Source organism: Lepisosteus oculatus, chromosome 12 (genome assembly GCF_040954835.1).
Source record: "Lepisosteus oculatus isolate fLepOcu1 chromosome 12, fLepOcu1.hap2, whole genome shotgun sequence".
NCBI classification, from domain to species: domain Eukaryota; kingdom Metazoa; phylum Chordata; class Actinopteri; order Semionotiformes; family Lepisosteidae; genus Lepisosteus; species Lepisosteus oculatus.
The window spans coordinates 38,777,796-38,793,183 of NC_090707.1; the positions used below are offsets into that span (position 1 = coordinate 38,777,796).

General features: G+C 60.8%; 2 protein-coding genes across 2 annotated transcripts; one reads left to right on the forward strand and one right to left on the reverse strand.

Moving 5' to 3' along the window:
• kdelr3 (KDEL endoplasmic reticulum protein retention receptor 3) lies at window positions 1-5,555 on the forward strand. The gene is made up of 5 exons (XM_069197051.1): window positions 1-561; window positions 2,317-2,417; window positions 2,644-2,802; window positions 3,344-3,596; window positions 4,481-5,555. The coding sequence occupies exons 1-5, from the start codon at window positions 471-473 to the stop codon at window positions 4,522-4,524; spliced, it is 648 nt and encodes a 215-aa protein (XP_069053152.1). The 5' UTR covers window positions 1-470; the 3' UTR covers window positions 4,525-5,555.
• Window positions 5,556-7,881: 2,326 nt separating this feature from the next.
• LOC138242062 (GTPase IMAP family member 8-like) lies at window positions 7,882-15,318 on the reverse strand. The gene is made up of 5 exons (XM_069196998.1): window positions 14,429-15,318; window positions 12,504-13,336; window positions 11,960-12,074; window positions 10,806-11,783; window positions 7,882-8,887 (listed from the first exon to the last, which is right to left on the reverse strand). The coding sequence occupies exons 1-5, from the start codon at window positions 14,697-14,699 to the stop codon at window positions 7,983-7,985; spliced, it is 3,102 nt and encodes a 1,033-aa protein (XP_069053099.1). The 5' UTR covers window positions 14,700-15,318; the 3' UTR covers window positions 7,882-7,982.
• Between the last annotated feature and the right edge of the window lie 70 nt (window positions 15,319-15,388).

The following is a 15,388-nucleotide window of genomic DNA, read 5'->3' on the forward strand; positions in this document are numbered from 1 at the left end:
GCGCGCGCGCGTCCCTGCCGGAGCCCACAGCCCTACTGCGCCTGTGAGCCACGTCACCCACTGTGGCCGAGGTACTGGCCGGGCAGGGATGCGCACGACGGGTCGGCAAACTCCTGCAGCGCTGTGTTAGGGGGAACGGGGCAGAACTCCTTCGAGCAGACGGCGCGCAAGTTCCGGGCGGCTGTGCATCTCGACACCGGGGGGCGGACAGGACTGGTTCGGCAGGACAGAGTCGGACTCCCAGCTCGCGAAACGGCGTGCAGAGCGTATCGCCAGTCTTTTCAGATGCACTTTTTCAACTACTTATGCCAACAAACTTCTGCCACGGTCCGGCGTGATTGAGACAGATACACACTCTCACACACACACACATATATATATATATTTGCGGTTCGCTCGAAAGGTGGAGTTTCTGATTAACAAGAGAGAACGCGTGTCTGGACAGAAGTTGGAAGAGATCGAGCAACACGATGAATGTCTTTCGGCTTCTGGGCGACCTGTCGCATCTCCTGGCCATAATCATCCTGTTCATGAAGATCTGGAGGTCCAAGTCGTGCGCAGGTACGTGTCGTGCTCTGGGGGGTTGCTGGCTCGGGGTTCAAGCATGCCCGGGCGCTGGACCGTCGCCCCCCGGGGGGGTCGCGCATTCCTCAGGTCCAGGTCGCCGTCGGACAGCTCGGCGCGCCGTGCCCGCTTGCACGGAGGGGCAGACGGCAGGGGGTCGGGCGAAAAAGTTTCTGTCGCTTCGACAGCGCTTCTGCAGAATTTAAGAGACGACTTTTTAGAGAAGGAGGGAGGTTCTGAGAACGAAGATTCCCGGGGATACTGACGAGGGACAGCAGCTTTCCCGCTGGCACGTCCCGGGCTTTGTAATGAGGGGGTGCTGAGCTCAGGGGCAAGCGGGCTCTTCCGACTCGAGCGCCGTCTGTGTGTTCCCAGCGCGCAGACAGCTCTTCCACAGTTACAGCTCCGGCCCTCAGGAGTCGGGTTTCTGAGTTTAGAAGCGGTTTTCAGCTCGTTCAGGTCCGGCGAACAGCGGGCTTGACTCTCAGGCTTGATTCGCTTCTTGGGGTCCGGGGACCCCCGGGACAGACGCGGCTGGAGTTGTCTGTTCCTGGGTCACTGGGTTCTGGGCTGGGACCCGGACCCCCGGCCGTGCTCGGAGCTGCGCAGCTGCAGCGCAGGCTGTTAACAGATGTTCAACAGAGCGCTGCTACAGCTCTCTTAACGACGAATAAAGACGCGTGTACGGAGCTACTGTCCTGCGTTTCAGAGAGCCTTGAAAAAGAGCTTTCAGAGCCTGTAAACACGCGGGCAGGACAGGTGTGAGTGGGAGCAGAGCGACAGGTTTACGACAGGTAAACAGACTCGATCTGACTCTGCGATGTCCCAGCCGGGAGCTTGCACTGTCTCTACAACAACAAAAAATAAATGAAAGAATCCTGTCATGACGTCACTCCGACTCGAACCAGGATGCTCGTGTCCTCCTTGAGATTATGACGTGGCAGCGGCCGAGGGTTCGCCCCCCGCGCGCCCGCGGTGGAAGTTCCGGGGGATGACGTCGCTGCGGAGCGGCGAGCCCCCCGGGCGGTGGGAACTCCACACCACCCCCTGGAACCTGGAGGTCAGGGGTCGGGACCCCGATTAACTGACATGGGGGCTAATTTGCGTGACCCCAGCGTCCCTCTGAGGGCTGTTCCTGAGCGCAGTCTCTCTCACCCGGCTGCCAGCGGGTCAGAACAGGACCGGTGCAGGGCTGGGATGTGAAACAGGAACATCAGAGCAGAAAGACGTTTGTTTAGGAAAGCAGATCTGAGCCTGCTGGGACACAATAGGCCATTGAGAGTCCTGTGTGTTTGTGTGTGTCTGTGTGCACTTGTCTGCGTGTGCAGGTGTGTGCGTGTGTTTGTGTGCACCTGTCTGCGTGTGCAAGTGTGTGTCTGTGTGGACTTGTCTGTGTGTGTCTGTTGTGCGCATGCGTCTGTGCATTGTGGGGCTCTGCGCATGTGTCTGTGGAAAAGTGACTCAGTGTTTTTTGCATGTTAGTGCAGAGTCATGTTAGCACAGCTCATACCAATGGTCTCCAGCTCTTCAGATTTTGTAGGCGTCCTCAATCAGTAGCTAAACATTGCCAATTAAGCACACACACACACCAGGGACAGTTTTCCCAGAAGCCAGTTAACCTACCGGCTTGTCTTTGGATTGTGGGAGGAAACCAGAGTACCAGGAGGAAACCCAGGTTAGCATGAGGAGAACATGCAAACTCCACGCATACAGCACCCCGGGGACAGTGCTGACCACTGTGTGTGTCTGCAGGTATATCAGGGAAGAGCCAGGTGCTGTTCGCTCTGGTCTTCACCACCAGATACCTGGACCTGTTCACCAGCTTCATCTCCATCTACAACACTGTGATGAAGGCGAGTGCAGCACCCCGGTCCTGTCTGCCCCTGATGTGCTCTGTGTCCTGCTCCCGTGTCTGTGATCCCGTGTCTGTGATCCCGTGTCTGTGATCCCAGTGTCTCTGATCCCAGTGTCTGTGATCCCGTGTCTCTGATCCCAGTGTCTCTGATCCCGGTGTCTGTGGTCCCGGTGTCGTTGATCCTCTGTCTCTGATCCCGGTGTCTGTGATCCGGTTGTTTCCAGGTGGTGTTTCTGATCCTGGCGTACGCCACGGTCTACCTGATCTACATGCGATTCCGCGGCTCCTATGACTCGGAGAACGACTCGTTCCGTGTGGAGTTCCTGCTGGTGCCGGTGGCCGGCCTGTCCTTCCTGGAGAACAGCGAGTTCACCCCCCTGGAGGTACGGCTCAGTGCGCCTGTGTCCCACAGCGCCCCCTGCTGGTCTCACCCCACCCCCGCTGGTCTCATCTCACAGCGCTTCCCACTGGTCTCACCCTCCCATTGCTTCAGCTGTCCCAGACAGACAGGTGTATCTCAGATCACTCAGACAGACAGACAGGTGTTTCCTGAGTCAGACAGACAGGTGTTTCCTGGATCAGACAGACAGGTGTATCTCAGATCACTCAGACAGACAGACAGACAGACAGACAGGTGTTTCCCAGATCACTCAGACAGACAGACAGGTGTTTCCCAGATCAGACAGACAGGTGTATCTCAGATCACTCAGACAGACAGGTTTTTCCCAGATCAGACAGGCAGGTGTATCTCAGATCACTCAGACAGACAGACAGACAGACAGACAGACAGACAGGTGTTTCCTGGGTCAGACAGACAGGTGTATCTCAGATCACTCAGACAGACAGACAGACAGGTGTTTCCTGGGTCAGACAGACAGGTGTTTCCTGGATCAGACAGACAGGTGTTTCTCTCTCCGGCCCCAGATCCTGTGGACCTTCTCCATCTACCTGGAGTCGGTGGCCATCCTGCCGCAGCTCTTCATGATCACCAAGACGGGCGAGGCCGAGTCCATCACCACGCACTACCTGTTCTTCTTGGGCCTGTACCGAGCGCTCTACATCGCCAACTGGGTCTGGCGCTACCAGACGGAGGGCTTCTTCGACCAGATCGCCGTGGTGTCGGGCGTGGTGCAGACCATCTTCTACTGCGACTTCTTCTACCTCTACTTCACCAGAGGTGGGGCAGGCGTGTGGAGTGGGGGTGTGGTCAGGTGTGTGGAGTGGGGGTGTGGTCAGGTGTGTGGAGTGGGGGTGTGGTCAGGTGTGTGGAGTGGGGGTGTGGTCAGGTGTGTGGAGTGCGCGTGTGGTCAGGTGTGTGGAGTGGGCGTGCGGTCAGGCATGGGCAGCGCGTGTGTGGTCAGGCGTGTGGAGTGGGTGTGTGGTCAGGCGTGTGGAGTGGGTGTGTGGTCAGGCGTGTGGAGTGCGCGTGTGGTCAGGCGTGTGGAGTGGGCGTGCAGTCAGGCGTGTGGAGTGCGCATGTGGTCAGGCGTGTAGAGTGCGTGTGCGATCAGGCGTGTAGAGTGCGTGTGCGATCAGGCGTGTAGAGTGCGTGTGCGATCAGGCGTGGGCAGTCCGTGTGCGATCGGGCGTGTAGAGTGTGCGGTCAGGCGTGTGGAGTGCGTGTGCGGTCAGGCGTGTGGAGTGCGCGTGTGGTCAGGCGTGTGGAGTGGGTGTGTGGTCAGGTGTGTGGAGTGGGTGTGTGGTCAGGTGTGTGGAGTGGGTGTGTGGTCAGGCGTGTGGAGTGGGTGTGTGGTCAGGCGTGTGGAGTGGGTGTGTGGTCAGGCGTGTGGAGTGGGTGTGCGGTCAGGCGTGTGGAGTGGGTATGGGGTCGGGCGTGGGCAGCGCGTGTGCGATCAGGCGTGTGGAGTGCAAGTCCTGCGATGGCTTGGTGCCTGTTGCTTGCTGGGATAGGCTGGGGCTGCCCTGTGCCCCTGACCTGCAGGGAGGATGGATGTGTCTGAGGGCGCCGAGCATACCTCAGGCTTGTTGCCAGTTTCGGGGCGCACCGACGTTTCTGGGCGACCGAGTAACCTCACCCGTCTTCTCCCTCTCTCTCCGCAGTGCTGAGGGGCAGTGGGAAGATGAGTCTGCCCATGCCAGTGTGAACTCTGCCACCTGCCCCCGCCCCCTCTGCCCCCTCTCCCCCCCACGCCTGGACCAGCACGGCGGGGACCCCCCTCCCGACCCCCCTCGCCACATTCCCGTGACTCTGCCACACTACGACACCCCTCCTTCGCCAGCTGTGCCACCACTGTCCTGTGTGTGCGTGTGCGACCTTCACTCTCAGACCAGAGCTGCTTCACGGAGCCCCCCCGAACCTGTGACAGGGGCAAGCGGACCACCCAGAACTGGGGGACAAGGGGAGCCCACAATCAGTTCCCAGAAGGGTCTCTCCTGGGCCCTCAGTGCCTCAGCCAGTGGGGACGCCTGAGTTTGTCTGTGTGTGTGAAGGAGCGTTAAAGGGATTCTTCTCAATATATGCCTGTGGTGCTTTAGCCTGTACACAGTTGCCAGCAGGGGTCAGTGCCCCTTATTTGCCCCGGGGTGGTTGGTGCTGGGAGGGGGCCTGCTCACTGTTACCAGAGCCAACAGCCGCAGAAGTCTGCAGCTCTGGTCCTGTCCTCTCTCTGCAGTGCCTTGTACAAAGAGATGCAGGGAGTCTGCCTCCTCCTGGGGTAAAGGTGGCAGACAAGGGGAGACTCTGGGTGTTTTGAGAGGAGATTTTTACAAGTTACATGTTAATTGGTTAATTGTGCGAGCTTGTTCATTGGCTGAAATCTGTTACATTTCCTCCCCCCGTCTGCGCGAGAGTGTGTGCTGCTGAGCCCCCTGCCCCGGTGTTCCCAGCGCTGTTTCTTACAGGTGCTTTTCTTGTATGTGTTTTTAAACTCGTTGGCTGGCGGCTTTCTTCCGCCCTGTCCCTCGATTTTGCGTCGCAGAAAGTATCGCGGGATCTGTTCCTCGCACGATAAGGGAGGGGGAGGGGAGGAGACTAACCCAGAGCCCCGCCCCCTCGCCTGCTGTGCGGGGTCTGTCCCCGCCCACCAGCGGAAGGGGCGGGGCCCCCGCGGTCTGCGTGTGAGGTGTCTTACTGCCTCTGTGCATCAATAAAGGTACAGACAGCGTTTCAACCGCCTCCGAAAGCTGGCTTCTTTTTTCTCTGGCTGTGCGGGTATGAAGAGGGAGACATTCAAGGAGGGAGCTGCGTCAGCGAAGGAACAGGTAAAGTTTTATTCCCTGCTGGAGAGAAGAGACGCAACCGGAACATGGGCTCCACAACCGAAAAGCTGTGCCTCTGTTCTTTTCAGCCCGATAGAAAGCTTTACGTGTTCCTCTGAAGGGGGCACGCTTGTTTTCATTTCTCCTGATGGCATCTCTGCGGAACACTCACTCAACAGTACCGCGGCAGGGAAACGTTTCAGCACAAGTAGTTAAAGTCAAGGGAAGAATGTTTAAAACCAAGGACAGGAGGTGCTTCCTTTACACCAAGGGTTGCAGGTGTCTGGAACAAAAACACAGTTTTTGCAGTACTCCTAATGTAAAAGGAGCTGCCAAAGTAAGCGCAGAAGAAGGGAGACTCCAAAGTCCTTCAGCTATTGAGCTGTGATCAGTTTATTTAGCTCGTCTGCCAGACAGGGTTAACCCCTGTGCCCAGTCAACGCTAAGCTGACTGGATAAGATGAGCACTGCAAAACGTGTCCCCCGAAATCGCACTTCAGAACAAATCGGGAATATTGATCATTCGTGCACGAGGTCTGATCGATGTCAGGAATAGTGAACGTGTGATCAGAAGCATGCGGGGATCGTTGCCCCGCTCGGCGGTAATGAAGAGTTGGTTGCCACTCGGTGTATGGGCCCCTCATCGTCAGAGGGTCCCCTGCGATATCTCACGGGTCCTTTCTCTCCCGGGACGTCACGCTGGTCCCCTGAGCAGCGAAGATCAACCGAGCGCCTTCATTCCGAGAATCGGCAGCTCGCTCTGCAGTACTTCTCCGCCCGTGGGTTTAAATCAGTCTGGTCCCATCAACCCGGGAAGGAGCTGAGCTGAACTGAAAACCTGCGGTTCTGTCGCCCGTGTAGCCTGCCTTTCTGAGCACCTGGAGCAGCGGAACCGGGCTCAGTGCGGCAGGTGAGGCACAGAGAGGATTACTCGATTGTTCCTCGGAACTGCACAGGTGTTCCCCGTCTTCGGACACAGCCGGCCTGGCTATAAGACCGGCTCGACTGGGGCTCTGCGGAGATCCCCCCCACCCTCCCTGGACCTGGGCTGGCGACCCCCGGGGGTTCAGGCGGTGAGCCCGTGTGATGAACTCGCGGGTACAGCGGCCTGTGAGGTGCCCGAGGCGGGCGAGTGTCGAGTATGTAGGCGCAGCAGCAGGACCTGCGCCAGCGGTTGTACGAGATCTTTGCCGCGGCGCCTCGGGCTGTTCCGCTGTCACAGGGACGGTGTCCTGCGCTGGAGACCGCCGGTCTCTCTCCCTCGGAGAGCTCAGGCGGTGGAGAGTCGGGAGTCCACGTCGCTCTGCGCCTGAAATCCGCACAGCGGGACCTTCCGAGAAATAAACTTCCTCCCTGCAGGAAGATCATTTTCCCCCCGGCTGTCGGATCTTCACACGCGTTGGAGCGGGGTAGGTCCTCAACAGCGCCTCTCGCTCCGGGGTCGGTCGAGCGGGTTGAAAACGGAACCTCCGGTCCTGCCCGGGTCCGCTCTGCCGCTGGCCATGCCCGTCCGGCCGGTTCGCTGACTTCCCTGTAAACCGGGACGTCGAGGTCCGCTTCAGGAGGGCGGACCGAGTTTCAGCCCACAGACACACCGGTGCCGGTCCTGACGGTTCGGACCCGCACGGGACCGGAATTTTAACCCCGAAAGACGAGTTTTTATCATAGTCGCACTATAAAACCGAACTCGTCAAGGAGACTCTCCCTGTGTCGACACACATCTGCGTACCTTTTAATTGACAACCGTTTGAAAACTCATTCCCACCTCCGATATTGAAATCGATTTCCAAAGATTTCCTCTGAGCAGTTTAACCTCTTTTTACTGTCATCTTAAAATCTTTATTATAGCGAAAAGTTCTATAGATAGATACTTTATTGATCCCGTGAGGGAAATTGCAGATTGCTATATTGCTTTATTAGCGTATCAACCCGTTCTTAGCCTGGGTATCGGCAGATTCACCCAGTACAGTACCTCTCACGTGTCTGCGGAGATGCGATTGTGAATTATTTCGCCCGGAGCTTTCTGTGGGCTCTGCGTGCTTGCCTGAGGGTGTCGCGCAATTATCCACCAGCGTCGATTCGTCCCGTCTGTACGGAAGCGTATCGCGGTGTTTATTGATTTATCGATGAGTATCGACTATAATATAATAACATAATGTGATATAATCGCCTGCAGACCGAATCTGCAGGAGCTGTACTCTCTGCACGGGGGTGACTACAGGAACGGGGGGCGAGAGGGGGCTTCTGTCCAGCCCCCAGTGCAGGGGGGGCTGCAGGAGGACTCCAGCGTCTGCTCGCCTCCCTGTACTCCTCCCGCCAGCCCCGGGGGGCGCTGGGCAGCCCCTCACTGCGCCGCCCGGATGAGCGGATTGCTCTGCTCCGCCTCCTCCCTGGCCCGCTCCCCCTCCCGGCGCCGGAGCTCCGCCAGCACCTCCCCCTGGACCCGCCCGAGGAAGATGCCCCTCCTCTCCTGCTCCAGCCGCCGGATCTCCGGGCCCCGCTCCCGCAGGATCCTCCCCTGCTCCCAGCGCACCGCCGCCTCCGCCTCCCGGAACGCCGCGCCGGCGTAGCAGCCGCCCCCGTTCTCCCGCCGCAGCGCCTCGACCTTCTCCAGCAGCGCCGCCGCCTGGGCGCCGCCGCCGGCCCGCCGGAGGTCCAGGGCGTGGTACCGCCCCCCGCATTGGTGGACGAGGTGGGCCAGGCCCCCGCCCGTCTCGGCGATGGCGTCCTCGAGCGGCCGTCCCCGCAGCTCGCCCCCGTGGGTGAACAGCACCACGGCGTGCCGCGCGGCCCCGCGGCCGAAGGTCCTGCACGCCAGCTCCAGCGCCTCCCCGTCGCGCCGGGAGAACCGGCCCAGCCGGAGCACCAGCAGGAAGGCGTGGGGCCCCGGGGCGCCCAGGCAGAAGCACCTCACCACCTCGCGCCCCGCCCCTCCCCAGGGGGAGCCCCCCGTCCGGGACAGGGCCGGGGTGTCGATCACGGCGACGGGCCGCCCGCGCACCTCCGCCTTCCCCTTCCGGCAGGCCGCGGTCGGCCCGCGCGGGAACTCCTCCCGGCCCAGGATGGCGTTGCCCGCCGCGCTCTTCCCCACGCCGGCCCTCCCCAGCAGGACGAGCCGCAGCGGGGGCCCCGAGCTCGGGCCGCTCGGCGCCACGGCCCGATCCCGATCCCGGAGGAAGTCCGCAGAGGCTCCTGGCACGGCGCCTGCCGTTCCGGTCCCATCCTGCCTCCGCTCTGGAGACCCACAGCCTGCAACGGGGAGGAAGAACACCTCGCTGTTGTTGTGGAAGCGTTACGGAGGCCGTGTTTCTGGAATTCCCCCCCGGCGGAGCCTGAGGGGGGAGAGGAGGCCGGGCGAGGCTGCGGCTCCCGTCCGGATTGCGGACAAGCCTGCTTTCATCGCTCTCTTCCCAGAATCCCCGGCACCTCCCAGCCCTGGGGGAGAGTCCGCGTGTGTACTGCCCGGCGCGGCGCTCGTCTCCCTTCCCTCCGGTCCTCGTGTCCGTTGGCAGCAGGGGCCCGGGACCTCCCGCCCCGTCACGCGGACGCAGACCTCGCGCTACGTGAAGATCCGGCCCGTTTTACGCCGATGGCCCTTTTTAAATAACGGATCGTTTACGGCTCGGCAGCCACCCTGCCATTCCGGTCTCCGGTTTTCCTGAAGGCAGGGCGGCTCTGAAAATCAGCTCTTCTCAGACAGAAGGCAAGCAACGCTATTCAGGCTGATCCGCTTCCCGAAGAGCTCACTGCGTCCTGTTGATCCAAGGAGCTTATCTGGCCACTGTCAGCGGACCCCAATCAATCAATCAGTCAATAATTAAGATAGCTACTAATTCTCAAACGAGGTGGGTGGGCTGTATGGCCTCCTCTCATTAGTAACTTTTATCAACATCAAATGTACAGTTTGTGGAGCAGGAGAACGTTTACACTCCTTCCTCTTCAGAAAGCGTTGGGAGTTCTGGTCTCTAGTTTTAAAACTGAGCCCGTGTCAACAGCACTAACACCGTCCTCGCCTGGATCCATCATCCCAATCCCGGATCGTCCCAAACCCTCTCTCGCGTGCAGCAGGTGCTTTCTGGGATAGCACCTGGAAAACTCCACGGTACCTCCTACACCTCCGCCTTCACGCGGAGCCCTTGAGCTCAGGGTGCGAGCGTTGTGCCACCTGCTCCAAGGGAGCTGCGAGTTCGGGAGTGAGGCCATGAAACTCAGGACAGACAGGAGACATGTGTTGAAGGAGTCTTTATTCCACAGACTTTAACCACAGACCTGCTCTAAAACAACCCACCACCCAGTTCTGGATTTTCTAGCCCAAATCCTCTGAAATCATCCCCCTGTGAGAATGAGGCTCACATCCCACCACCGATAAACTAGACAATGCCCTTCAGGTGAAACTCCAGGCGGACGTTAGCGGCCTCTAGTGGCAGCTCTGCTGTAACTACAATTCTCATTGCCACGCAGGGATATAAAAATCATCTTGTAGATAGAAATAAAACATACTGCAACACAGAGAAGTGCAGCTGTTGTCACACTCTTGCATGTCACTCAGCACACCCAGACCCTGCCCTGAAACTCACTCCTGTTCTGTTCTTTCGGTCTCCTTGGTGTCCCGTGTTAATGTGCGTGGCGAAGGGGAGTTCGTGCTGATCCCCATATCCTGTGAGCAGAGAGCGCATCTCGCTCATCTGTATTTTCATCTGTCATGAATCTTGTCTACAGCGTGTCTTTATCTTAGCCCCGCGGGCAGGGCTTGCTCCTGTATCTGCAGCCCATCGTTTTCAAGACGCCCGGTCCATCTCCTTGGGAACGCGCTACGCACACGCCTCCAACCGCAGGGGGCGACGGTCCCGAGCTGCGCTGGTGTCCCGCGGCGCGCCGGTCCAGCGGGCCGGGCGGTCCGAGCCCTACTGGATGCTGCAGGCCGCCTTCCGCAGCCCCGCGGCCGCCAGGGGGACCAAGCAGTCCACCAGCTCGCCCACGTGGGGGTCCGCCGCCCTGGCGGCCGCCGGCCCCAGGAAGAACGCCATGGCCGCGCCGATGGCCAGCCGGCCGAGCCTCCCCACGACTTGGGCGATGACCGCCGGGGACGTCTCGGCCTCCTGCCTGGCCCTCAGGCTCTGCTGCGCCCCGCTCTCCTGCTGCGCCTGCCGTGTCCCGCGCAGCTCACCTCTCAGCTGCTCCAGCTGCGCCTCCCGCTCCCGGAGCGCGGCCTCCGCCTCCCTCCTGCGCTGCTCCTCCCGCCGCCGCCTCTCCTCCCCTCTCCGCTGCTGGTGCTCCTCCCACTCCCTCCTCTCCGCCTCCCTCTGGCTCCTGCCCTGCTCCTCCAGCTCCCTGCGCACCCGCTGCTCGATCTGCCTCAGCATCTCCTCCCTCTCCTGCCTCTCGGCCTCCATTCTCTGCCCCTCCTCCAGCAGCCGGGCCTCGAGCTCCCGGACCTGGCTCTGGTACCGGGCCAGCTGGAGCGTCTCCTCCCGGGCCGCCTCGTCCTCCCTCCCCTGCAGGATGAGGCCCTGCTCCCGCTGGATGGCCGCCTCCACCTCCCGGAACATCTGGCTGGTGTAGCAGCTGCCGCCGTTGCCCTCCACCATCGCCCCGATGAGCTCCAGCAGCCCCCCGACCTGGGCGCGGGGCCCCGAGGGGCTGTTGTCCAGGACGTGGTACCGCTGGCCGCACTCCGCCACGAGCTCCCGCAGGCGGGGGTCCCCCCGGCGGAGGTAGTCCTCGATCGGCTCGCCCCGCAGGTCGTCGCCCCGGGTGAAGAGGACCGCGGTGTAGCGCCCGGCCGCCTCGCCGAAGGTGGCCCGGATCAGCCGGACGGCCTCCCTCTCCTCCGGGGTGAAGCGGCCCACGCTGACCACCAGCAGGAAGGCGTGGGGCCCCGGCGCGGCCAGGGCCACGCAGCGGGCCAGCTCGCGCCGCGTGTCCCCCGGGGGCAGCTCCGTGTCGAACAGGCCCGGCGTGTCCACCACCGCCACCCGCCGGCCGGCCGCCACGCCCCGCTCCTTCTGGCACGCCCTCGTCTCCGAGGCCGAGCCCGCCTGGGAGGCGAACGCCGGCCGGCCCAGGATGGTGTTCCCGGCCGCGCTCTTCCCCGCGCCGGTCTTCCCCACGAGCACGATCCGCAGGCAGTCCTCCAGGGGCTCGTCTGGGAAGGGGAAAGAGGGAGAAGGAGCGGTGAGCAGGGATGCCGGAGCGCAGGAACCGCAGGATCGGGAAACTCCTCTCTGGACCCGATGTTCGGATTTTCCTGTTCCGATGTTCGGATTCCTGGTAGCCAGGGTGCGGAGTGAAATGATGTGGATGAGGATCGACGTCCCTTGCCTGGTAGCTCCCCGCTCGGGGTGTCCTCCGGATTCTCCTTCTTTCTCCGCTCCGGCTCGGCGGGACCAGACTCGTCTGGCCCTCCCTCGGCCCCCGAGGGCCCTGGGGACCCCTCCTGTGAAAGACGGGGAGACAGAGACACGGGATCAAAACCGCAGAACTCCGGTCAGGGGGAGGTCACGGGTCGTACACTTTCAGCAGACGGACAGTTCCGCTCGGGAATCCTCCTAGAGAAGAGCAGCCCGATGCTGTCCTGGGTTTGCCTGGGTGTCCCGCACTGACGGGCTGAAGGGACCGGGTCTGTTTCGTTTGGAACAGAGAAGATTAAAGAGGGTGGCCTGAGACACGGATTCAGAACCAAGGGCTGCGACAGCCCACTCAACCCAGCAGATCTCCTCGGCACCAGCAGTGGGCGAGCAGCCAGAGGACACGGGTGAGAACGGCGTGGAAGTGCATTTAAAACTGACACCAGGTGGTGCCCCTTCACACAGAGGGGGGCGGGGGTGGGGAACAGGCTGCCCAGCCGTGTTGTGGAAGCCCATACCCTGGCTCGGACACAGCCGGATGAGACCCCTCCGAGAGCCAGCTGGCCGAAAAACTGTGTCACCTCTGCGGCGGCGTCGCCCGGCGCCCCTGGACTCTCCCCTGCGGCGGCGTCGCCCGGCGCCCCTGGATTCTCCCCTGCGGCGGCGTTGCCCGGCGCCCCTGGACTCTCCCCTGCGGCGGCGTTGCCCGGCGCCCCTGGACTCTCCCCTGCGGCGGCGTCGCCCGGCGCCCCTGGACTCTCCCCTGCGCTGTAGCAGCCCCCGCCGCCCTCCTGCACGATGGCCTCGACCTTCTCCAGCAGCCGCCGGACCTGGCCGCAGCGGCTGGTCCTGCGGTTGTCCAGGGCGTGGTACCTGCCCCCGCAGCGCTGCACGGCCCTCCGCGCGCCCTCCTCGCCGCGCAGGACCTCCTCCACGCCGCGGCCCCCCAGCCGGTCCGCCTCGGTGAACAGGACCAGGGTGCGGGCCAGCGCCCCCTCCCCGAGGGCGGCGCCGAGCCGCTCAGCGGCCTGGCCGTCCTGCGCGCTGACCCGCCCCAGCGGCACGGCCAGCAGGACGGCGTGGGGGCCCGGCTCGCAGAGGGCCAGGCCCCGCCGGAGCTCGGCCGCCTCGCGCGCGGGCGGGACGTCCCCGCTGAGGAGCCCCGGCGTGTCCACCACCACCAGGCGCCGCCCCGCCACCGTCGCCTTCCTCTTCCGGCACACGGGCGTGGCCGCGCCCTCCCGGAACGCGCTCTGGCCCAGGATGGTGTTCCCCGAGCTGCTCTTCCCACTGCCCGGCCTCCCCACCAGCAGCAGCCTCAGCTCCGGGCCGGGCCGGGCCGCCGCCTCGCCTGCAGGGAACCACAGGGCCAGCCGGTCACGTTTATACATCTACTACTGTATATAGCCTGAGCATGACTGTATACTGAACACCACAGAGTGTGGGTATTTACTGTATATAGCCTGAACATGACTATATACTGAACACCACAGAGTGTGGGTATTTACTGTATAGCCTGAACATGACTGTATACTGAACACTACAGAGTGTGAGTATTTACTGTATAGCCTGAACATGACTGTATATACTGAAAACCACAGAGTGTGGGTATTTACTGTATAGCCTGAACATGACTATATACTGAACACCACAGAGTGTGGGTATTTACTTTATAGCCTGAACATGACTATATACTGAACACTACAGAGTGTGAGTATTTACTGTATAGCCTGAACATGACTGTATATACTGAACACTACAGAGTGTGGGTATTTACTGTATAGCCTGAACATGACTATATACTGAACACCACAGAGTGTGGATATTTACTGTATAGCCTGAACATGACTGTATATACTGAACACCACAGAGTTTAGGTATTTACTACTGTATATAGCCTGAACATGACTGTATATACTGAACACCACCGAGTTTAGGTATTTACTATATATCAATCAAAGTTGATTTATCAACTGCACAACAATACAGCAGCAGCACTAGTAGTTGCAGGCAGTGAAACGTCTTTTCTACGAGCTCAGCGGGAGGGATAAAAATCACAAAATACTGCCTGAACAGGTCTGTCTAGACTGTACCCCCACACCGAAACTCACCTCTCTTTTCAGCAGGAATGAACTTTACTGGTTCCTATACTGTTCACTATAGAGCTTAGGTACAGCATTTACAGAGCCTGATCATGTCCGGGTGTAGACTATAGAGTTAAAGTCTCTATAGTCAAACGTGTCTGTTTATAGAGGGCACAGGCGAAGTGTTTGCGTGTCGGTCTGGACCCTAGAGAGTGTCCACAACTTCCTTGTCTGCAGCTTGATGGGAACACACGGCTCAGTCCTCTGTACTGTACTGTACTGTACTCTGCCCTGGAGCGCTGTCTCTCTCTCGCTCGGTCTCTTACAGCGACATTCGGGCCGGTGAACTAGCCCCTTACCTCCCGCTGCTGTCCCCTCCGCTGCCCGCAGCGACGCCATGGCTGTGTCCGGGGGTACGGCTCGACGCCTCCTCCGAGTGTGAGCGCCTCCCCGGGCTGCCCTGCCCGCAGCGCCGGCAGGAGAGCGCGTCCGGGGGGGCGGCGCTGGGCTGACGTCAGCCTCAGGCCGCCGCCCTGTAACTATAGCGACCCTGGGACTGTTGGATGACAGCCGCTCCTCCGCCGAGCCGGGCTGTGCAGCCGGTGGGACCGGTGGGACCGGCGTCCTCATTCATCGCAGTTTCTCACCCTCCTCACCCTCCTCATCCCTCCGTGCCGTTACCAGTCACCGTGCACGGGCTTCACTCGTACCAGGGGCTCAGGAAAGGGAACTTTTAAGCGCTTTGAGAAGCCACCTTTAAAGGCGCTATATAAATTATTATTATTATTATTATTATTATTATAACTGCACCGGCGCAGAGGCGTTCATTTCCAGTAGCTCACCCACACGGGGAGACGCTGCAGTCCCCAGCGCGCCGTACACTCTCACCCGGTCAAGAGGCACGGGGCGCGGGTAACACCCGCTTGTCCGGACCCTGGGGGGACACTTGACCACCGGGGCAAAAATCGCAGGGCACAGCATGCAAACTCCCCCACAGACTGCCCCACGTCAGAGCGGAGCCCCAGCGGCCGTGAGCCCGGCGCGTAAACGTCACCCCGCCCGGTGAGATCATGGGACAACATTAAATACACAGCACCCGCTGTTTGTCAGCCTCGGCCCAAGTCATGGACTTCCGCAGTCAAGTGTTCGGAGTGTTGGGAGAGGTGCGCGGCCGCTGAAGACTGAAGCAAAGAAGCGACTGCTTTATTTTCTGCAGTGCAGGGGCGACTCGGCGTGCCTCCTCTGTGTAAGCGCGTTCGTGTCGTGCTAAATGTGTTGTTTACAGTGTTGTACCTGCCTGTACACTTCCCATCCAGGAC